This window comes from Spermophilus citellus, assembly GCF_964194105.1.
Source record: "Spermophilus citellus genome assembly, chromosome: 14".
In the NCBI taxonomy this organism is placed as follows: domain Eukaryota; kingdom Metazoa; phylum Chordata; class Mammalia; order Rodentia; family Sciuridae; genus Spermophilus; species Spermophilus citellus.
The window spans coordinates 71,444,436-71,463,982 of record NC_138194.1 but is presented as its reverse complement, the minus strand read 5'-3'; the positions used below and the strand labels follow the sequence as shown (position 1 = coordinate 71,463,982).

At 34.6% G+C, this 19,547-nt stretch overlaps 1 protein-coding gene across 1 annotated transcript in view; it reads right to left on the bottom strand.

The window, feature by feature from the left end:
- Window positions 1-19,547, bottom strand: part of DCAF13 (DDB1 and CUL4 associated factor 13) — a 38,415-nt gene that overhangs the window by 11,593 nt on the left and 7,275 nt on the right. Inside the window, exons 2-7 of the mRNA XM_081266471.1 lie at window positions 13,954-14,153; window positions 13,283-13,390; window positions 8,743-8,832; window positions 7,524-7,679; window positions 3,953-4,030; window positions 1,805-1,887 (exon numbers count right to left, since the gene is read on the bottom strand). Of these exons, the coding sequence (XP_081122597.1) occupies window positions 1,805-1,887; window positions 3,953-4,030; window positions 7,524-7,679; window positions 8,743-8,832; window positions 13,283-13,390; window positions 13,954-14,153 (715 nt within the window). The remainder of the gene's footprint in view (window positions 1-1,804; window positions 1,888-3,952; window positions 4,031-7,523; window positions 7,680-8,742; window positions 8,833-13,282; window positions 13,391-13,953; window positions 14,154-19,547) is intronic.

Below are 19,547 nucleotides of genomic sequence, written 5' to 3'. Positions count from 1 at the left end.
TTACACATACAGAAAAGGGATACCACAGCAAGATGATTTTCAAGTAAAAGCAATTATGGGACATTCTAACAATCACTTCTTATACTGTTCTTTGTTCTGGGTGCTATGATACATAACTCTTCCCAAGGCAAGAAATTCCAAGGAAGCTCTGAAAAAAGTCCACCTTGTCAAAATAGCTAATGAGAATGTACTTTATTAAAGTGGTCACAATACTGCAGTATTACTCCTATCATTCATTGCCTTTAATTGGAACACTGTCATTTAATTTTGAAACATCAATAAAAGCAAAAAAGGATTTTGTTTAGTGTGAGTGGTTACTGCTAGTTAATAACCAACCAACTGTGCTTCTTTTTAGTACAGAAATCATAAGAGATGATTTTAGTCATTACCACTAAAACAGTATGTAATAAATCGCATTTATGAACTAATATTACTGTTTATGCTTTCACATCTATAAAGTGGAATACAAAATTTAAATACAGAATATCTAAGTTCAATCCACCACCAAACTTCAACCTTCTCCAATGAAACAAACAAAATTATTAGGAACCTACCATATACGTAGTATTACAACAAATGCATTGGATAAGAATTAACAGGTTAATCTCTCTGCTTCAATATCCTAAAAAAGGTGATGTTCGTTTTTGTTTTCATCTTTCAAGAAAAGATGAAATAAGAGCCGTTGTGCAACGCTTCAACAAATGTTAAAACATTACATAAGGAAACAAAATTCTACATAGATCAAGAATATAAGGCTGCTGCAGGCACAATGGCTCATGCTTTGTAATCCTAGTGGCTCAGGAGGCTGAAGCAGAATAGTTGCAAGTTCAAAGCCAGCCTCAGCAAAAGTGAGGCAACTCAGTGAGACCCTCCCTGTCTTTAAATAAAATACAAAATTGGGCTGGGGGATGTGGCTCAGTGGTTGAGTGCCCCTGAGTTCAACCCCCCCCCCCAAAAAAAAAAATAGAATATAAAGCTGATAAGTGAATTTTAAACAACAGAGTCACAGAATAACCTATCCGCAAATATTAAGCTAAAAATTTCAAGTATAATTTTTCTTCTGCCTTAATACTGTAACAGTGACAGTTGATGGCATAAGTACATAAGTAAGAGCTACCAATATTTGTAGGCAGATGCCAGGTATGGTGGCTCATGCCTGCAATCCCAGTGACTTGGGAGACTGACACAGGAGGATCATAAATTCAAGGCCAGCCTTAGCAACTTACTGAGGCCCTAAGCAACTTAGAGAGACTGTCTCAAAATAAAAAACAACAAGGGTTAGGGATGTAGTCCAGTCGTAAAGTGCCTAAGTACCCCCTACCAACCCAAAATTGTAGGCAATTATTTTTGTTTCCATTAAAACATGATGGTTTAGTCTTTACGTATAGAGTATATCAAAGCACCAAACTTCGTTCATAAAGGGCCAGGTAGTAAATATTTTTGGCCAAGTAGACCATAAGGTCTGTATCAAAATTATTCAACTGAGGCATTACAGCACAAAAGCAGCCATATCTAATACACACATAAATGGGTGTGAACAAACTGAAGTAAAACTTTTTATAAAAACACAAAGCAGGATTTTTTCCAAAGGTTATAGTTTATTATCCTTGGTATACATCATTCTGAAAACAGAAAATAATTTTCTAAAAAGCCCTTCCAATTTGGAAATTATTTTTAGTAAAACAAATCAGTTTTCTAACTTGTATATGAAGGTATACTTACCTAGTAAAATATACTGTATTAGTAAAATGTATGCAATTGAGCCCTTTCTGATAGAATAAATTTTTACAAAAGAAAAACTTACTTGTAATCTTCATTTGCTGCAGTAAAAATAAAAGCTTCCATAGGGTTCCAACAGATTGTATTTGTTCTCATATCTAAGATAACCTGAGAAAGGAAGCACATATTAGCCTATTAGTATGAAGTTAATTATCTTTAAAAAGAATAAATTTCCTTCTTCATTTCTTTTTCGCCCCTATTGATTGAAGCAAATATTTAGTAAACATGTACTATGTGTACACTATCATTCAAGTAATGGGAAATCAATTAATAATTGTTTCCTGAATACACAGGCAGAGTGGCAAATATGAAAAATAGAAAAATGGATAATACCTTGTCCCTGAATTTCAAATAATTTAAATGACTAAGTATCAAATTAGGGACAAAATTAATGGTGAGTTTACAATTAAAGTGCAGAAGAAATGTTTCAAAAGACCAGCATAATTTGAACTCATTTATGATTACCAATAATTTAGAGTGCTTCTCAACAGAATGCCACTGGTATTTTGGGGAAGATAATCTTATTGTGTGTGATTGTCTACTGTAGGATGTTTAACTCTCAAGCAGCTCTCCAGTAACTGTTCTCATGTTTGAACACTATACCTTGTGCGGGAACATAACCCCTGATTGAACACTACTATATTTAGAAAAGATAACAAGAAACAATGACAAGGGTCAGGGATATACCATGATTGGGCAACAGCACACATTAAACCCTGGGTTCAATTCCTAGTACCACAAAAAATAAAAATGAAAAATGAAGGAAGAGAAGAAACACTGACAGTAGACACAACAATTTAAAAAACAAAACAGTGTTTAATATACTCTGCCTATTGCCTGACTGACTGAAAAGAATAAACAGAGTGCAAACTGGATGGAACCAGTTATTTTCTACAACCTAAAAGTAGTGGAAGGGGCTGGGGATGTGGCTCAGGAGGTAGTGCGCTCGCCTGGCATGCGTGCGGCCAGGGTTCGATCCTCAGCACCACATACAAACAAAGATGTTGTGTCTGCCGAAAACTGAAAGATAAATATTAAAATTCTTTCTCCTCTCTCTCTCTTAAAAATAAATAAATAAATAAATAAATAAAAGTAGTGGAACACCATTAAAAAATAGTACTCATTTTTCTACCTATGACAATATTTCTCTCCCTCTTCAGAATTAGCATAAATTGTATTAGCTTTGACATGTAAGTCCTGAAATTATCATCTTAGAACTGTTGGGAAGTCTATTACCTTGGACAAGACAGTGCCTGTCTAAAAAACAAACAAATAACAACAACAACAAAAAAACCACCTCGCAAACTAAATAGTACCCATCAGCATATATCTAAACAAATAAAGCTGGTTATGTGAATGAGTTCTAAAACTTTCAGGAATAAAATACTTTGTTTATCATATATGTCATCTGATAATCATGAGGCCTGATATATTATTATATATTTCTTTTTTCTACCTATGACAATATTTCTCTCCCTCTTCAGAATTAGCATAAATTGTATTAGCTTTGACATGTAAGTCCTGAAATTATCATCTTAGAACTGTTGGGAAGTCTATTACCTTGGACAAGACAGTGCCTGTCTAAAAAACAAACAAATAACAACAACAACAAAAAAACCACCTCGCAAACTAAATAGTACCCATCAGCATATATCTAAACAAATAAAGCTGGTTATGTGAATGAGTTCTAAAACTTTCAGGAATAAAATACTTTGTTTATCATATATGTCATCTGATAATCATGAGGCCTGATATATTATTATATATTTCTTTTTTTTTAAATTTTTTTAATATTTATTTTTTAGTTTTCGGCGGACACAACATCTTTGTTGGTATGTGGTGCTGAGGATCGAACCCGGGCCACACGCATGCCAGGCGAGCGTGGTACCGTTTGAGCCACATCCCCAGCCCTTATTATATATTTCTAAGTAGTAATATACAAGATATGTCATTAAATAATTTTCAATTCAATAAGTACAAATTAGATGTCTAAGACATGCTGGCATCTTAGAAGACACAGAAACTTAAGGGTCTCTACAGTGCAATGAGAAGCTGAGAGAGTGCCACTCTGGGATATAAGACTATCTCTTTGAAAATAAAAATATTTGCTCCACATTTTCAGCTACTCAATTTACAGAGAAATGATAAAAGCAAAGACAAAATTGAAACTCACCTTTTTCAGAGGAGTAGCTTGCCTCATATCATATAGTACTATATTTCTATCAGAAGCACAACTTCCCAAAAGAAATGTCTAAAAATAATTATAATAATCACCAGTTAAAAGTCAGGCTTGGCAGCAAACCATGTCTATTCAGTGCACAAATGAATTAATAACCTTAATCTTTACGCTAAAACACCAAATTGTAACATTAAAGCTCATTTTATGAGGTTATAAATCATGTATAATCTTAGAAACCTAAGTAGTTTCATTGTGAAGTCCCCATGCATATATTTTAGATGCCAGTGATAACAGTGTGCAGCTAACACTGTTTTTAAATTTATAATAGAACATATTTTATTTATGTATTCTTCAACTTTGACTTGTTTAAGCTTTCACTATTATAAACAACACTTAAAATATTTCTACTCACTAACAATTTTCCTTAGTAAAATTTCAGGAGTGACACTACTGAACTTAAAAGTATAAACAATTTCATGGTTTTGGATATTCAGGGTACTTATTTTCTGAAAAGACATACCAATATATACCGCAATGTGGGAATATGCTGATTTTACCGCAATACGACAGTCTTATGTAATGTCATTTAAAAGTTAATATCTGTTCTTTTCTTTGTGGTACTGGGGATTGAACCCCAGATACTCCATCACTGAAGGGTATCTCCAGTTCTTTTTGTTTTCTGTTTTTGAAAGTGTCTCGCTAAGTTGCCAAGGCTGGCCTCAAACTTGTGATCCTCCTGTCTCAGGTTCCCAAGAAGTCACTGCCTCTGTTTGACAATATTTTCTTAACACGTAAATTTTCTGCTTTATTAGAAGTTAAATATTTGTTAACTCTCTATATAAATTAGGCCTGTTCTTTGTCCAACCTTTTTAAGATGTTTCAAACATTTAGCTTATTCCTAAATCAGTTTTAAATGTGCAAGGTACTTACATAACCACTGACATTAAGTGAAAATAAGCCCTCTACTACCTAGTTCAGGAGCCCTAAATACTACCCTTTCTCTTCACTCATGGTCTCTAACACACAACTCTTCCTTCTGCCGACTCTTTCATAGTGCAAATGGATCAGGACAGGAAGTTATTTACTAAATTGGTGTATGGTCTGCTAACTCCTACTACTAAGCATATACTGTTCAAATCAACATCATAAAGCTAATGTTACAACCATGATTTCTTCTCAGACTTTTCCAAAAGGCTCCTCTCTCATTGTTGCCTCTGAGAGCAGCCCTAGAGACCCCTCAATTTTTCTTGGTTTTTCCTTATGTCACCTTAGGGTATGACCAGATTCCATTTCTAAACATAAAGACTGATCTGAGGAAAGCAAAAAAATCTACCTACTCTGAAAGTCAATTTTCACATTGTAAAATATGGCAACACTCAAGATAAATTTTTGGTTTTACTGAATACTAGGCTTCAATATCTTAACAGAAGATTAATTATTAATAATTAGAGTAGTCAAACATAGTCCATTTGTTCACAGCAACATGTCTTTTCCATTAAGTTTGATACAGGATAAGAGAAACACACACCATTTGTTTTTAGCACTCAGTTCATAGGTTTAATAATAAACAGGAGAATGAATAAAGCTATTATGTAGGCAAGTGTGACAAACATGGTTGCTAGGTCATGACTAGTAGTGAAACATGGTTGCTAGGTCATGACTAGTAGTGACTTATGATTTCTGAATTGTCCATCAGCTCCTTTGACGTAGATGTTCACCAAAATAGAAAAGCAAAAGATTTGTCTCTTGAAAAGCAAAAACCCATCTGTCTGGGTTCATTATTTTTTATAGTAATATCATCATCATCTTGAATTTGAGTAGCATTTTAAAAAATGTTCACATACATTACTATAATTTACGCTCACAAAAAACACCTATGACATACACTGAAAGATATAATTAAACTCATTTTAAAATAAAAAATATAGAGAAGAATGGTGATGTGGATAAAATCAATTCAAAGGTACACTGGCAGAAAATACAGTTTTGACTTGGCTCCACAGTAATTGGGACATAAAACATTCTTTTAAGTTGCTTGTGTTTGTGGTCTTACACTGTAAAGCCAGCTTGGTCCTCTAGGCCATACTGTACTCTATAACCAAGGGAAACATGAAGGAAGCTGGAGGATGGAATGAGGGTACAATAGAAAGAGATACTCTAGACTAGGAATTAGTAAACTTTTTCTGTAAAAGGCCAGAGAGTATTTTAGAATTTGTGGGCCATGTGATTACTATAGCAATACTCAATGCTGCCATTATAGTGTAAAACAGCTACAGACAGTATGTAAACAAGAGGGCCAAACTGTGTTTTAGTAGTACTTTATAAAAACAGGCAATGGGTCACATCTGGTCACAGATTGTGCTTTGCCAACCTCTGCTCTAGATCTGTAGCATCTCCTAGAAGTGTGTACATAGGCACATGTGGGTGGCAAGAAAGGTGTATTTAGACTGCTTTCTTGGCAATACTTCAAAGACACACTCACATCACACTACAGCACCTTATATTCTATTATATCATATAGTTCTCATTATTTGCTACTTTGACTTAATCTTTCTTCCCTCCTTTTACTAGTCTGAGTCTCTGAGGGTATAAAACTTACATATCAAGATTTTTGTTTACAGCACCTAATATGGTAGTCTCCTGAAAAATTGTAAAATGAGATTATGCATGCTTTGATCTCTTTTTCTTTCTGAAGGAAAGCATATCTACTGAGTGTTCTGAACAATGAATTCATCATTACTATGTGTTCTTTTTGGGGTGGGGGGACTGAACCCTAGGGTGCTCAACCACTGAGCCACATCCCCAGCCCTTTTTTATATTTTATTTAGGGACAGGGTCTTGCTAAGTTGCTGAGGCTGGCTTTGAACTGGCAATCCTCCTGCCTCGGCCTTCGCAGCCACTGGGATTACGGGTGTGCACCACAACACCTGGCTATTAAAATGCATTCTAACAATAAAGCCCAGGAAAAGATCTGGAGTCTTTGCTAGCATAGACTCCAGGGAGCCTTCATTCCTAAATTCACACCTGAATAGATAATATGTAGTGGCCAATCTCTAAGTCTTCTCTTAGACCAGGAAGGAACTTGGCAGACTTTTAAACAAAGAAAAATATCACTAATTATCAGAGTATAATAATGATCATGCATGTTATTATGAAGCACTATATCCTTATGATTATTATAAAGAAAACAATGCTCAATGTTGCTGTTTCTGATCTCTGATAATTAAAAAAAAAAACCTAACATTTTTCTAAAAGTACAATGAAATAATCAGTGAAACATGAGTGTTGAAGGTATACATAAATTCAAAGTTAAACAGTTGAGTATTTGCGTAGTTCTACCTCCATAAGCACACACACATTCTTTCTCTCAAAATGTTAACACTGATGTCTGGAACTAAACTTCAGAGAAACATGTTGAGATTTGACAGAACTTGGATATAATCTGAAAAAAGTGACCAAATGCCAGAAAACCAATAAAATTTTTAAAAATTCCTTTATCCAAAAGTTTCCTAAACAGAGCTGAAATGATTAAATAACAACAACATATTTTTTAAAATAAAATTACCTCAATTGGGTTAAACTTAACACTACTTATACTGTCGTATCCCCAGGTCATTGAACATATAGGATTGGTTCTTTGTTCATCCCAAATGTCAACTTGCTGTCCACATGTGGCAAAAGCAGGATCTTTCCAGTGATGATCAATTCCAGTATACACTGTCTTTAAAAGCAAAGAGATTGTTACAGATGGATGTTTCCACTACTATTTCAAATTTGCAGACTAAAAATTTAAATACATCTATCCATACTTTCATTTTTAAGGAAATCCCCAAAACAAAACAAAACAAAAAAAGACTTCTTTAATGCCATTCCTGCAAGTGGAAGAAAGTATTCTAAAGAGTTAAAAAAAGATTTAAGAATGAACCCACTTTTGTTTTAGGAATTATCACCTGGGAATTATCTCCATCTTAAATTCATACAACACCTTCATGTCCCTTGGAACATTTGGAGTTTCTTGAGATCTGAGGCAGAACCAAAATATATACTAACCAGTATACTGCACTTGCTCTTAGCCAGAAGGTCAAGAAAAGATTAATCACAATACTGAAATAAAGTGGTGATTTAAAAAATTGGGACATATTTAGGTTAAAGAGTAAATCTAATTTTAGAATTTTGCCTTAACATAGCATCTCATCTACAGAACAATTTGTAAGAAGCATCATACACTACACTTCTTCATTTCCTAAAGGATTCTTTCAAGAAAATCTGAGCTGTGTAAGATCTATGATGATATAAAACCAAACAGAAGGGGCTGGGGATGTGGCTCAAGCGGTAGCGCGCTCGCCTGGCGTGCGTGCGGCCCGGGTTCGATCCTCAGCACCACATACAAAAACAAAGATGTTGTGTCCGCCGAGAACTAAGGAAAAATAAATAAATATTAAAATTCTAAAAAAAAAAAAAACCAAACAGAAGCTGATGCATTATTTTTCCTAACCTCTACCTTGTAGATTTTATTCCATGTTGTTTTATAAAAAATGTTCCTTTACGTCCTATAGCTAAAAACAAATCAAACCCTACTATAATAAACTCCAAAAAACTGTTCAAATTCTTTAGCTTTGAAGAAATGTAACTGAATTAAAAATTGCTTAAAATAGTTCAATTATTACACATAAAAACCTCTCATTTCATATTTACATTTTTCCTTTCTGGAAATTATAATTATGAAATAATAAAAAGAGAGAAGAGTTTTAATAGGCAAATTACAAGGAAATTTATATTTATACCTTTCCTAAGATTGTATGCAGTGGCTCTTCCTCTTCTCCACAGCCTGGTCCATCCATTTTCCATTGCTTCACAGTTTTGTCATCACCAACCTAGATATATTTGTTTTATTATGATGATAATGAACAACAGTTATAAATTAAAACTTGCCAACACATATCAAATTATAAACATCTCATTTTTAAAAAACTACACGTACAATATTGTTCCTTTATCACATTTACTGATGCAGTTACATGCCACCCTTCTATGGAAAAGAATTGTGACACATACATGAAGTACATAAAATAGCATAAGTAAAGCAAAAGAATAATAATAGGAAAAAGAAGGTCATAAATATGATGCAAAATGCACTCAGTTATAAGAAGGTCACTTCAAATTAGGGAAAAAATGGATTATAATAAATGGCTTGAATATTAGGTAAAGTTTAAGCTGATCTGATGTCATACATAATACAATGATATATAATTACAAATGTAAAATTGAAATAAGACATAAAAAAGCAAGAGAAAAGGCATTATTTATAATCTTGTAATAAAGCCCTTCTTCCTGTGACATAAGACTCTGCAAACTACTGAATTAGTGGTTTTCAAGGTCCCTAGAGGACCCTGAGAACTTTTGTGGGGTTCATAAGATCAAAATTATTTGCTAATGCTAGAAAAAGCATCATTTGTTTTCTCACCACGCTTACGGTTGCCTAGATTGTGACAAAACAATGGTGAGTAGACGTGTAGGCAGCTCAACCAAAAAAGGCTAAGTAAAAATATATAATAACTTAGCTCTGAGTATTTGGTAGTCATATTTGAAATTAGGTCAAATAGGAATGCAAAACAGAAAGTGTAATATAACATGGTCTGTGGTTTAAAGTATATAGTAATTATATATGTGGTACTGCATAACTATACATACACACATTGAATATCCCTTGTCTGAAGGTAATTTTTTACAATAGTTTTAATATGTACACATGAAACAGTTTTTATTGATGCACTGTAATTATACACAATTATGGCATTCGTTATACATAACAGATTTTGATCAATTTCATTCTGCTTTTCCTTCCCATTCCCTCCCCAGATCTATTTGCTTTACTCTATTGATCTCCCATCTATTATTATTTTAAATTAATAAATTATATGTAAAAATGTGATTCACTGTGGTATATCTCTGTACATGATAGATTTTGTTCCCCAGTACTCCTTCATGCTCTTCCTTCTCTCTTGATCCCTTCCTCTATTTGGTCTCCCTTCTACTTTTATTGAAACTGTTTTATGGCATAAAACTTTCCACTTTTGGCATTATGCCAATGCTCAAAAAGTTTCAGAGTTTAAAGTACTTCAGATTTCAGATTAAGAATGTTTAAACTGGGCTGGGGATGTGGCTCAAGCGGTAGCGCACTCGCCTGCCATGCGTGTGGCCCGGGTTCGATCCTCAGCACCACATACCAACAAAGATGTTGTGTCCGCCGAAAACTAAAAAATAAATATTAAAAAAATTCTCTCTCTCTCTCTTAAAAAAAAAAAAAGAATGTTTAAACTGTACCAAATTGCTAGTTTTAAAGTTTACACTTCTGGGCTGGGGATATAGCTCAACTGGTAGAGTGCTTGCCTCGCATGCACAAGGCCCTGGGTTCAACCCTCAGCACCACAATAAATAAATAAATAAAGTTCATATTTCTATGTTATATAAAATTTATATTGAATTTTTAAACTTTTTTAAATATTTTTTTTAGATATAGATGGACACAATACCTTTATTTGTTTATTTATTTTTATGTGGTACTGAGGATTGAGCCCAGTTGCCTCACACATGTGAGGCAAGGGTTCTACAGCTGAGCCACAACCCCAGCCCCTATACTGAATTTTTAATAAAAATAATGAGACATTTTTATCTACAAAAGGAACATGAATTTAGCTTTCTTTTTGCAGCAAATTAAAAAATGGAAACATTTCCAGCAAATCACTTCACATTACACAAAACATCAGAAAACTGATTAAAGACAGGTTTTGGCAAGAGAATCAGGAATTTCTGGTTTTGAAGATACTAATAAATAGAATCCGTAACAACATCCTTACAATAGGCTAAAAGTATCTAGTTAGACTACATCTTATTAATAACTCTGAATCTGAGCTACTGACAACATACTAAAACTCAATTCTGAAATCTGATTCTACTGGGAGTTAGTAAGGTATAATCTGGATACCTAGGCCTTGGCCTATTGGGTTTTGACCAATGGGATATTTTAGCTTTTATAAAAAACAGGATAAAGTGTGTCCTTGAACACACCCCCCCCCCTTTGAGGCAATTTCTCTCAAAGCTTCTGATATAATATCTGCAAGCTCAAGACTGAACTTCCTTGTAAATGACTAAGCTGCTGTACACAGTCTATTGAGTACAAGCTTCAGCAGAACATCAATCTTGAAAAAGGTTTAACAACACTTTGTGCAAACAAGAAAACATTCTGGTTAGAATATTTCATCTCCATGCTGGGTAAGCTAAGAAAGACCTTCTGATATTACAAACTGGGGTACCTTAGATATTATAAAAGTCAGTTGATGAAGTTGTATCTTTTGTGACACTGTATAATAAACATTTTTTAAAACAGTGACAAAATTGTGGCAACTTTCATTACAGTGCATCAATAAAAACTGTTTCATGTCTAACAAAGTAAACATTATTTTAAGATATCTGAAAAAAGGGAATAAGTGGTGAACATGAAACATTTTTATTGTTTTTAATTATTATTTTATATTTTTTAAGGTGACAGAAATCTATGGTATACATGCCCTCCCCACAAAATGACTAAATCAAGCTAATTAACAAATCCATTATCTCATATGCTTATTTTTTTGTGGTGAGAATATTTAAAATCTATTCTTTGAGCAACTTGCAAGAATACAGTATATTATTAATACCAAATTATAATTGTTATGACCAAACTGTACAACAGATCTCCTGAGCTTATTTCTTCTGCCTGTCTTCCTAGTCTCCCACCCCCAAAAGCCCTTGGGAACTATCATTCTACTCTGTTACTGTGAGTTTGACCATTTTAAAGTCCATACGTAAGTGATATTATGCGGTGTTTCTCTTTTTCTACCTGGCTAATCACTTATCGTGATGTCCTCTGGTTCATTAATTTTTTGTTCTTGTTGTTTTTGGTACTAAGGACTGAACCCAAAGGTGTTTTACCACTGAGCCACATCCCCAGCTCTTATGATCTTCTCTTTTGAGACAAGGTCTCACTAAGTTGCTTAGGCACATACTATTGCTAAGGTAGGGCATGAGCTTATAATCCTCCAACTGCAGGCTGATGCCACCACATCTAGTTTAGGTTCATTTATTGTTGCAAAAGACAGAATTTTCTCTTTAAAGGCTGAAAGTGTTCTATTGTGTATATATGCCACATTTTCTTTAACAATTTATCTGTTGATGGACACTTACATTGATTACGTATCTTTACTATTGTGAATAATGCTTCCAACCAGCCTTTATTCATTTTGAGCATTTAAAAAAACATACAGTAAATACTCTAGCTGGGATATTAAATGAATCAATATATCCAGAAGAATAACCAACTGGACAAATGGAAAAAGCCTTAGTTGTTGTCTGCTCCAACTTGTCACAAAATTCCTTCTATGACATATAGTATAGTGTCAGGCACCTTGTGCACATTAACAGGGTCTTTGAGCTCTGTGGTTACTCCCAGGTTTTCCTACTTCCTAGATGCCCCTCCTCTGACATCTTGTATTTACAATTTTCCCCTTCATTTCCTCCTACTGATGCCATACTATGACTTTAATCATTAACTTTGTACTGAGAATGCCACAGTTAGCTCTGATCCTCCTTAACTCCAGACCTATATTTGTAAAGGGATGACAGGCATCTTCACTAGAATAACCACTGGCAGACCAGGTCATCAAACCATATCTTTTCCCCTCCTCTAAGTTTGCTCATACTCCTGACCTGTCCTTTTCTATAATAGGAACTATCTTCTTCCTAGGTACCTTTCAGTTGTCAAGACTGTTAAACCTCCAAGTTACTAAATATCATCATTTCTTTCTACTATTTTCACTCCAAGGATGGCAAATCATAGAACAAAAACATGAACATACTTAATAACACTGAACTATACATTTAAAAATAGTTAAAACAAATTTTATGTTATGTATATTTTACCACACACATACACACACACACACACACCCTTCAATGATCCCTTACTATCTGACAGCTGAAGTACTATTATTCATTTTAGCAGACAGTCTTCCAGAGTAAGCCAAACTACCTTGTCAGTCTTACCTTCCATTAATCCCTCTTTTTAGGTGCTAGTACAATATTAGTTCAATGATGTTAAGTAATTTTTTATAAGACAAAAAGTATAAGAAAAACTAAAACTAGAACTTTTCAAGGTTCAACAAGCTCTTTATATTGTAAAACTCCAATAAGACTTTGGAACAAATATAGGAACTATAAAATAATTTGTTCAATTAAATCATTCTTTTACATGTTGACAAGATTCAATGACAACAGTTGTGTACTTACAGTAAAAAAAGAAGTCCCACAAAAGCGAGTACATATTCCTCGTACAAAACCTTCATGTGCTTGTATTGTACGTATACATTTTCGTTTAGTCAGGTTCCAAATTCTAACCTATGATAAAATACACCAGGAAATTTCAGTGAACTATAAATGTAACAACATTCAGGCACAGGAATACTACATTTGAAGAAAGAGAAATTTGTCACTGAAAAGGCTATGAATCATTCTACCAGGCAGCTAGAAACAATTCCTTCAACCTAAACTAATTCAATGCACATGAATGTGTATGTGTGTGTGCGTGTATGTGTGTGTGTGTGTATCAACGAGAAGAAAATTTAATCATCACAAATTTTGTTGATTCTAGTTTAAAGTATTTCAAAGCTTTTTCCTTATCAGAGTAGGAAACTGAAGTGTTGGATCATTAATAATATCCTCTATGAAAAAAACTCACATCGTTAATGTAAAGTTACTTTATTACTGTCAAATTGAGCCTTAAGCTACTGTATTTATAATTTGGGGGGATTAGATAAAACTATCAAACTTACTGTTTCAAACAATTTAATCTTAAAGAATGAAACTGAAAGTAAAACCTACAATAACTAAAAACTAAAGAAAAAATATTTGTAATATAAAATGTTTTAGTTTTAAACATCAAGGTTTAGAGTGTCACTTGCCTCTCCATCACATGCCCCAGAAAGGACAGTAGCCAGGCTCTTTGGATGCTTTGCTAGGCAATTGACTCCATCTCGGTGACCATCCAGGGAAGCAAGGAATGGTTTTGCAAACACACGCTCCAGTTTGGTAGCATTTAAAGCCCTTACATATTCTCGTGGGACTTCAAAAGGATGTAAAGTAGGATCATAGTTTCTTGGAACTGAAATAAGAACAATCCCTCTTTAAAAAATAATTCACATTCAATATTTTCCAAAACTAATCAATGTGTTATTCAATGAGCCTTTACTTAGGGACACTGATGCCTAGCACTATGAAGAATACAAAAGTATAACACCTGTTGTCCATACATCTTTCTAAAACTACCAAAAAAATCATAGAATGCATACATCTCGTAAAATAATTAGGACACGGACACACACACACACACACACACACACACACACACACACACACACAAGGTTTTTCCTTCTACATGTCCTGCTGTACATCCTTCTACTGGTTGTGTCCTCTCAGGGGAAGGGCTGACACATTCCTCATTTGTACTCCTTATGCCTAGCATGGTACCTGGCACATAACAAGTATATGAGGAAGTTCTGCTCAACTGAACTCAAAGCTGCTCAGGGAGCAGAGAATGCTATTTACCTCTGGTGTTAAACACTACAATGACAGGCACACAATGTGGTTATAATTGTATTATACAGCTACTATTTATTGAGCACTTTCCACATTTGTTTACTTATTTGAAAAACTCTAACAGGTCACTAGGTTCCAGGCACTGCTCCAATACTTCATATTAGCTCATTTAATCTCCATACCATCCTATGAGTTAGGTACTGTTACTATTTATAGATAAGGAAACTGAGGCACAGAGAGGTTAAATGACTGCTTATGAAATGATGGAGCAGGTATTCAAACTAATAAAGTCTGACTCCATAAGCCATGTTCTTAATTACTCTGCCAAACATGTTGCCCCAGTTAATAATTCTTAGAAAATAATTCTAAGCTCATACATCTTAAAAAAAAAACAACTCAATGTATAAAGTAAAAATGTATCTTCTTACCCCCATGACTTCACCCTATCATTATTTTTTTGACTCCCTGTTAATGGTACATTATATCCAACACACAATAAAGCTCAAACTTTGGTCATCCTTGTGAATTCCATATTCTACATTCCCCAATACCAAAACTCAAAGTCCTGACTCATCCTCTCTCTGAAAGGATCTCTCTCATTCACTCTTCTCCCTCCCTCCACTAACCTGTCACTCCATGCTCAAAAATCCTTTTTTTTTTTTTTTTAACAGTATTGGGAATTGAACCCAGGGCCTCACACATGCTAGGCAAGTGCTTTAACACTGAGCTACATTTCCAGCCCTTTTTGTTTTACCTTATTTTGTAACCAGGTCTCAATAAATTGCCCAGGCTGGCCTTAAACGTGCAATCTTCCTGCCTTAGTTGCCCAGGTAGCTGCATTTATAGCCATGTGCCAGCCTACCTGCCTAGCTCCATGCTCAAAAACTTTTAAAGGTTCCCTGTAGTAGTCACCTTTACATTGTGTATCCCATTAGCAACAGTTTTTCAGCCAGTGTCTCCCCTTCTACATTCCTATATTAAATGAGAGCATGTAATTAAAGAAGCTTGTCATCAAAGTAAAACAAAATTGAAAAAGAAAAATACTTGGTGGAAAGTCCAACATGGTACAACAGCAGTACCCAATGACCTCCAGTTTCTCCTGGGGATGGAATCAAAACAAATAAAGAGCAGCTACTCCTTGAGATTAAGCAAGATTTTGGAGAGTAGAACAGAAAGTGAGACAGTGACACAAGTAAAAGAGGTTAATGAAAATGACCCAGAAAGCACAGTTAGCAGAGGTTTCGACACTAAGCGCAAGTATAGTCTAAACAGACAGCAAACCTGGATTCTAACTAGCATACTGGCACTGCGGAAGTATTCTCTATTACCCTACATATAATCATGGTGTAGTATCAAGGAGTCATCTTGAGAAGGTCTTATCTGGAGTTTGGGAGTCAAAGATCCGTATACGTTCCTTTCTCTGGGAACTAGCGCAAATGTTAAACGCTAAACCAGCAAGTGCTGGCCTTCCGAGTTGGTTTGGCTATGATGGAAAGCATTTGATATAAAACTACAGAGCTTTATGTAGTGGGAGGATGATTTGTGACACCTAAGTGAACAAAGATGACTTTCCACTTAGAACTGTCAACTTGGGAAACCAGCTATGGGAACTCCAGCGGGGGGCAGGGACACACAAGAATTGCGTGTGGAATATATGTGAGAACTAATTTTCAGAACACCAGTGCCAGTGGGGGTAGAGTATGTGCAGAATCTGTTGACACCCACCCACTTAAGTGCAGCTGAGATCCCACAGCATTTCCCGACCCTTGAAGCAGCCATCAAAGAAAGGACCAGAGACCCAAGAGCGCTACAATGACTGGTGTCAGTTCTGCCCTAGGAATATGCAGTGATAATAAAACCAGAGTAAAATGCTACTGGCAGAAAGTTTGTGATGAAATATTTAAAAATAAAATAAAATAAAAAGAAATGAGAGAAAGAGATAAAAGAAGAAAAAAGGAAGAAAGGCAAAGAAAATGTATGTATATGTATACAAGTATACCTGGTACTGAGAATCGAACCCAGAAGCACTGATTTTAGCCTGTACTGATGAGAAGGGAACCAAGCACTGTTACAACTGGCTCAGCTTTGGTTTCCAGGTGAACATCACACACACACACACAAAAGGGTAAATACATAGGGTACACAGTCAAAGAGGGTACAAAAAGAAGATTCCTTTGGTAAGGCATAGGAATGAAAACACCCTCTTTTTCTTACACAATTGACATTATTGGCAGAAAGGAAATGTTTCCTCTTTATTAAGACATTTTTTGGTTATTCCAGTTTGGTTTGAAAATGTGAAAGAGGTGCGGTGGCACATGCGTATAATTCCAGCTACTTGGGGAGACTGAAGTGGCAAGATCTCAAGTTTGAGGCCAGCCTCAGGAAGTTAGGGAGACCTGTCTCAAAAAAAAAGTCAAAAGGGCTGAGGATATAGCTCAGTGGTACAGTACTACTAGGTTCAATACCAGGTACCAAAAAAATAATAAACAAAACAAATTAATATATACATATTTTCTTTTGCCTTTTTGCCCTTTTCTTTTCTCTCTCTCTCTCTCTCTCTCTCATTTCTTCTCCCTTTTAATATTTGTTTTCTTTTCTTCATGTCTCTCCATTTGGTTTCAAAAAATCTTTAATTGAATCTTTTTTCTTTTTTTTCCTCTTCTAACTTCTCCCTTTCTAAATTAAAAAAAAAAATTTTTAAAAACTTTAATTGGACCTTTCTTTCTTCTCTTTTTCTCACTTTCCAAACTTTCACTTTTTTCTATTTCCTCTCTATTATTTTTTAGTATCTGTTACTTCTTACCCTTATGAATTAATAACTTGTTAGTTCATTGTATTTCTGTTCTTCTCTTTCCTACTATTGGTAAAGTGGTGAGAATTACTTTTAATTTACTATTACTGTATTTGCATACCTAGTTTTTTAAAAATAATCAGATTCAACACTACATACAAATCAGTTTCCCTAAACACATCATTCATTAAAAGTGTTCACTAATAAGGTAAAAAAAAGTACAAAAAAGTTCCATCTTGGGGCTGGGGATGTGGCTCAAGCGGTAGCGCACTAGCCTGGCATGCGTGCGGCCCGGGTTCGATTCTCAGCACCACATACCAACAAAGATGTTGTGTCTGCCGAGAACTAAAAAATAAATATTAAAAATTCTCTCTCTCTCTCACTCTCTCTTTTAAAAAAAAAAAAAAGTTCCATCTTAATGGATGCATAAATTCCATCATAGAAATACAAGAAATGTGAAAAATCAAGGCAACATAAGCCCTCCTAAAGAACTCTTTAGAAAATGACTCCAGGGACTGGAATTGTGGCTCAGTGGTAGAGCACTTGCCTAGCATGTGTGAGGCACTAGGTTCAATTTTCAGCACCACATATAAATAAATGAATAGAATAAAGGCCCATCAATATCTAAAAGAATATTTTAAAAAGTATCTTTAAAAAAAAGTAAAGAAAAAGAAAATGACTCCAAAGATACTGAAGTGAATGAAATGTCAGATAAAGAATCTACAAGACTGATATTTTAAATGATGAATGAATTCAAAGAAGATACATATAATAGTTGAATGAATTAAGGAAAACAATGCAAGATATGAAAAAACAATTCAATAAAAAGATAGCAAATGGTAAAAAGACCCAGAAATCTTGGAAATGCAAAAAGCAGTAAGTCCAAAGAGGGAGAGGGGAAGAAGGGGGCGGGGGCGGGGAACAACCATCAGTTGAAAGCTCCATCAACAGATCAAAAGAAGAAAGAAAATTGGGTTTGAAGACAAGGTGGATGATTATCACATCCAAACAGTAATTAAAAAAAAAAAGAAATTATGGTTAGAACATATAAGTTCCCCAGGACATTAAAAGACTAAATTTAAGACTCACAGGTTTAGAGGAAGGAGTAGAGCTATGGGTTAATTTCACAGAAACTCCAATCAGTGAAACAACAGAAAATTTTCCTAATCTTGGAGCTAACATGGACACCCAGGTATTAGAAACATTTAGAACCCTAAAGAGACATGACCAGAAAAGAACCTCTCCATCACATACAGTAGTTAAACAAACAAGAGTATAGAACAAATATATTAAAAGCTGCAAAAGAGAAATGCCAAATCACTTATGTCAGGCATAGTTATTTTTCAAAATAACAAAGAAATACTTTCCAGGATAAGCATGAACTACAAGAATTGATGACCGTTAAACCAGCATTATAAACGATACTCCAAGAATCTTATACTCAGATGAGGAAGCAAGGTAAACACAACCATAAGAGCACAGAAAAAATAAGTCACATTGAAAAGTTGATAAACACATGAGTAGCATCAACCTCTTAAGATGAATAAGGAAGAACATAAATATTCACAACAAACAAAAGTAAAATAATGTGACAGGAACCAATACATGTCTTTCAATGATAACCCTGAGTGTAAATTATTTGAATTTTCCAATTAAGACACAGAGTAGGTGATTGGACTGAAAAACAAGACCTGTTTGCTGTCTGCAAGAAACTCACTTTACTGGCAAAGACATGCTCAGACTGAAAGTGAAAGGATAGAGAAAGATATAACAAATGGAATCTAAAAACAAGCAGAAATAGCAATACTGATATCCAGCAAAATAGACTTCAGGCCAAAATTGATCAGAAGAGACAAAGACGATTACTACATATTGATAAAGGTACAATTCATGAAAAGAAGATTGTAAAAAATTGCAAATACATATGCACTGAATATTGGAGCATCAAGTAGTGTTCATATAACATGAACACTACAGGGCATAAAAAGAGAAAGAGGCCTCAATACAATAATAGTGGGTGACCTCAGTATCTCCATCTCACCAATATACAGGTCATCCAGGAAAAAAAAAAAAAAAAAAAAAAAACAAAAACAAAAACAACAAAAAACAGCAAAGAAATATCAGAGTTAAATTACATTATAGATCAGATGGACTCAACAAACATCACAG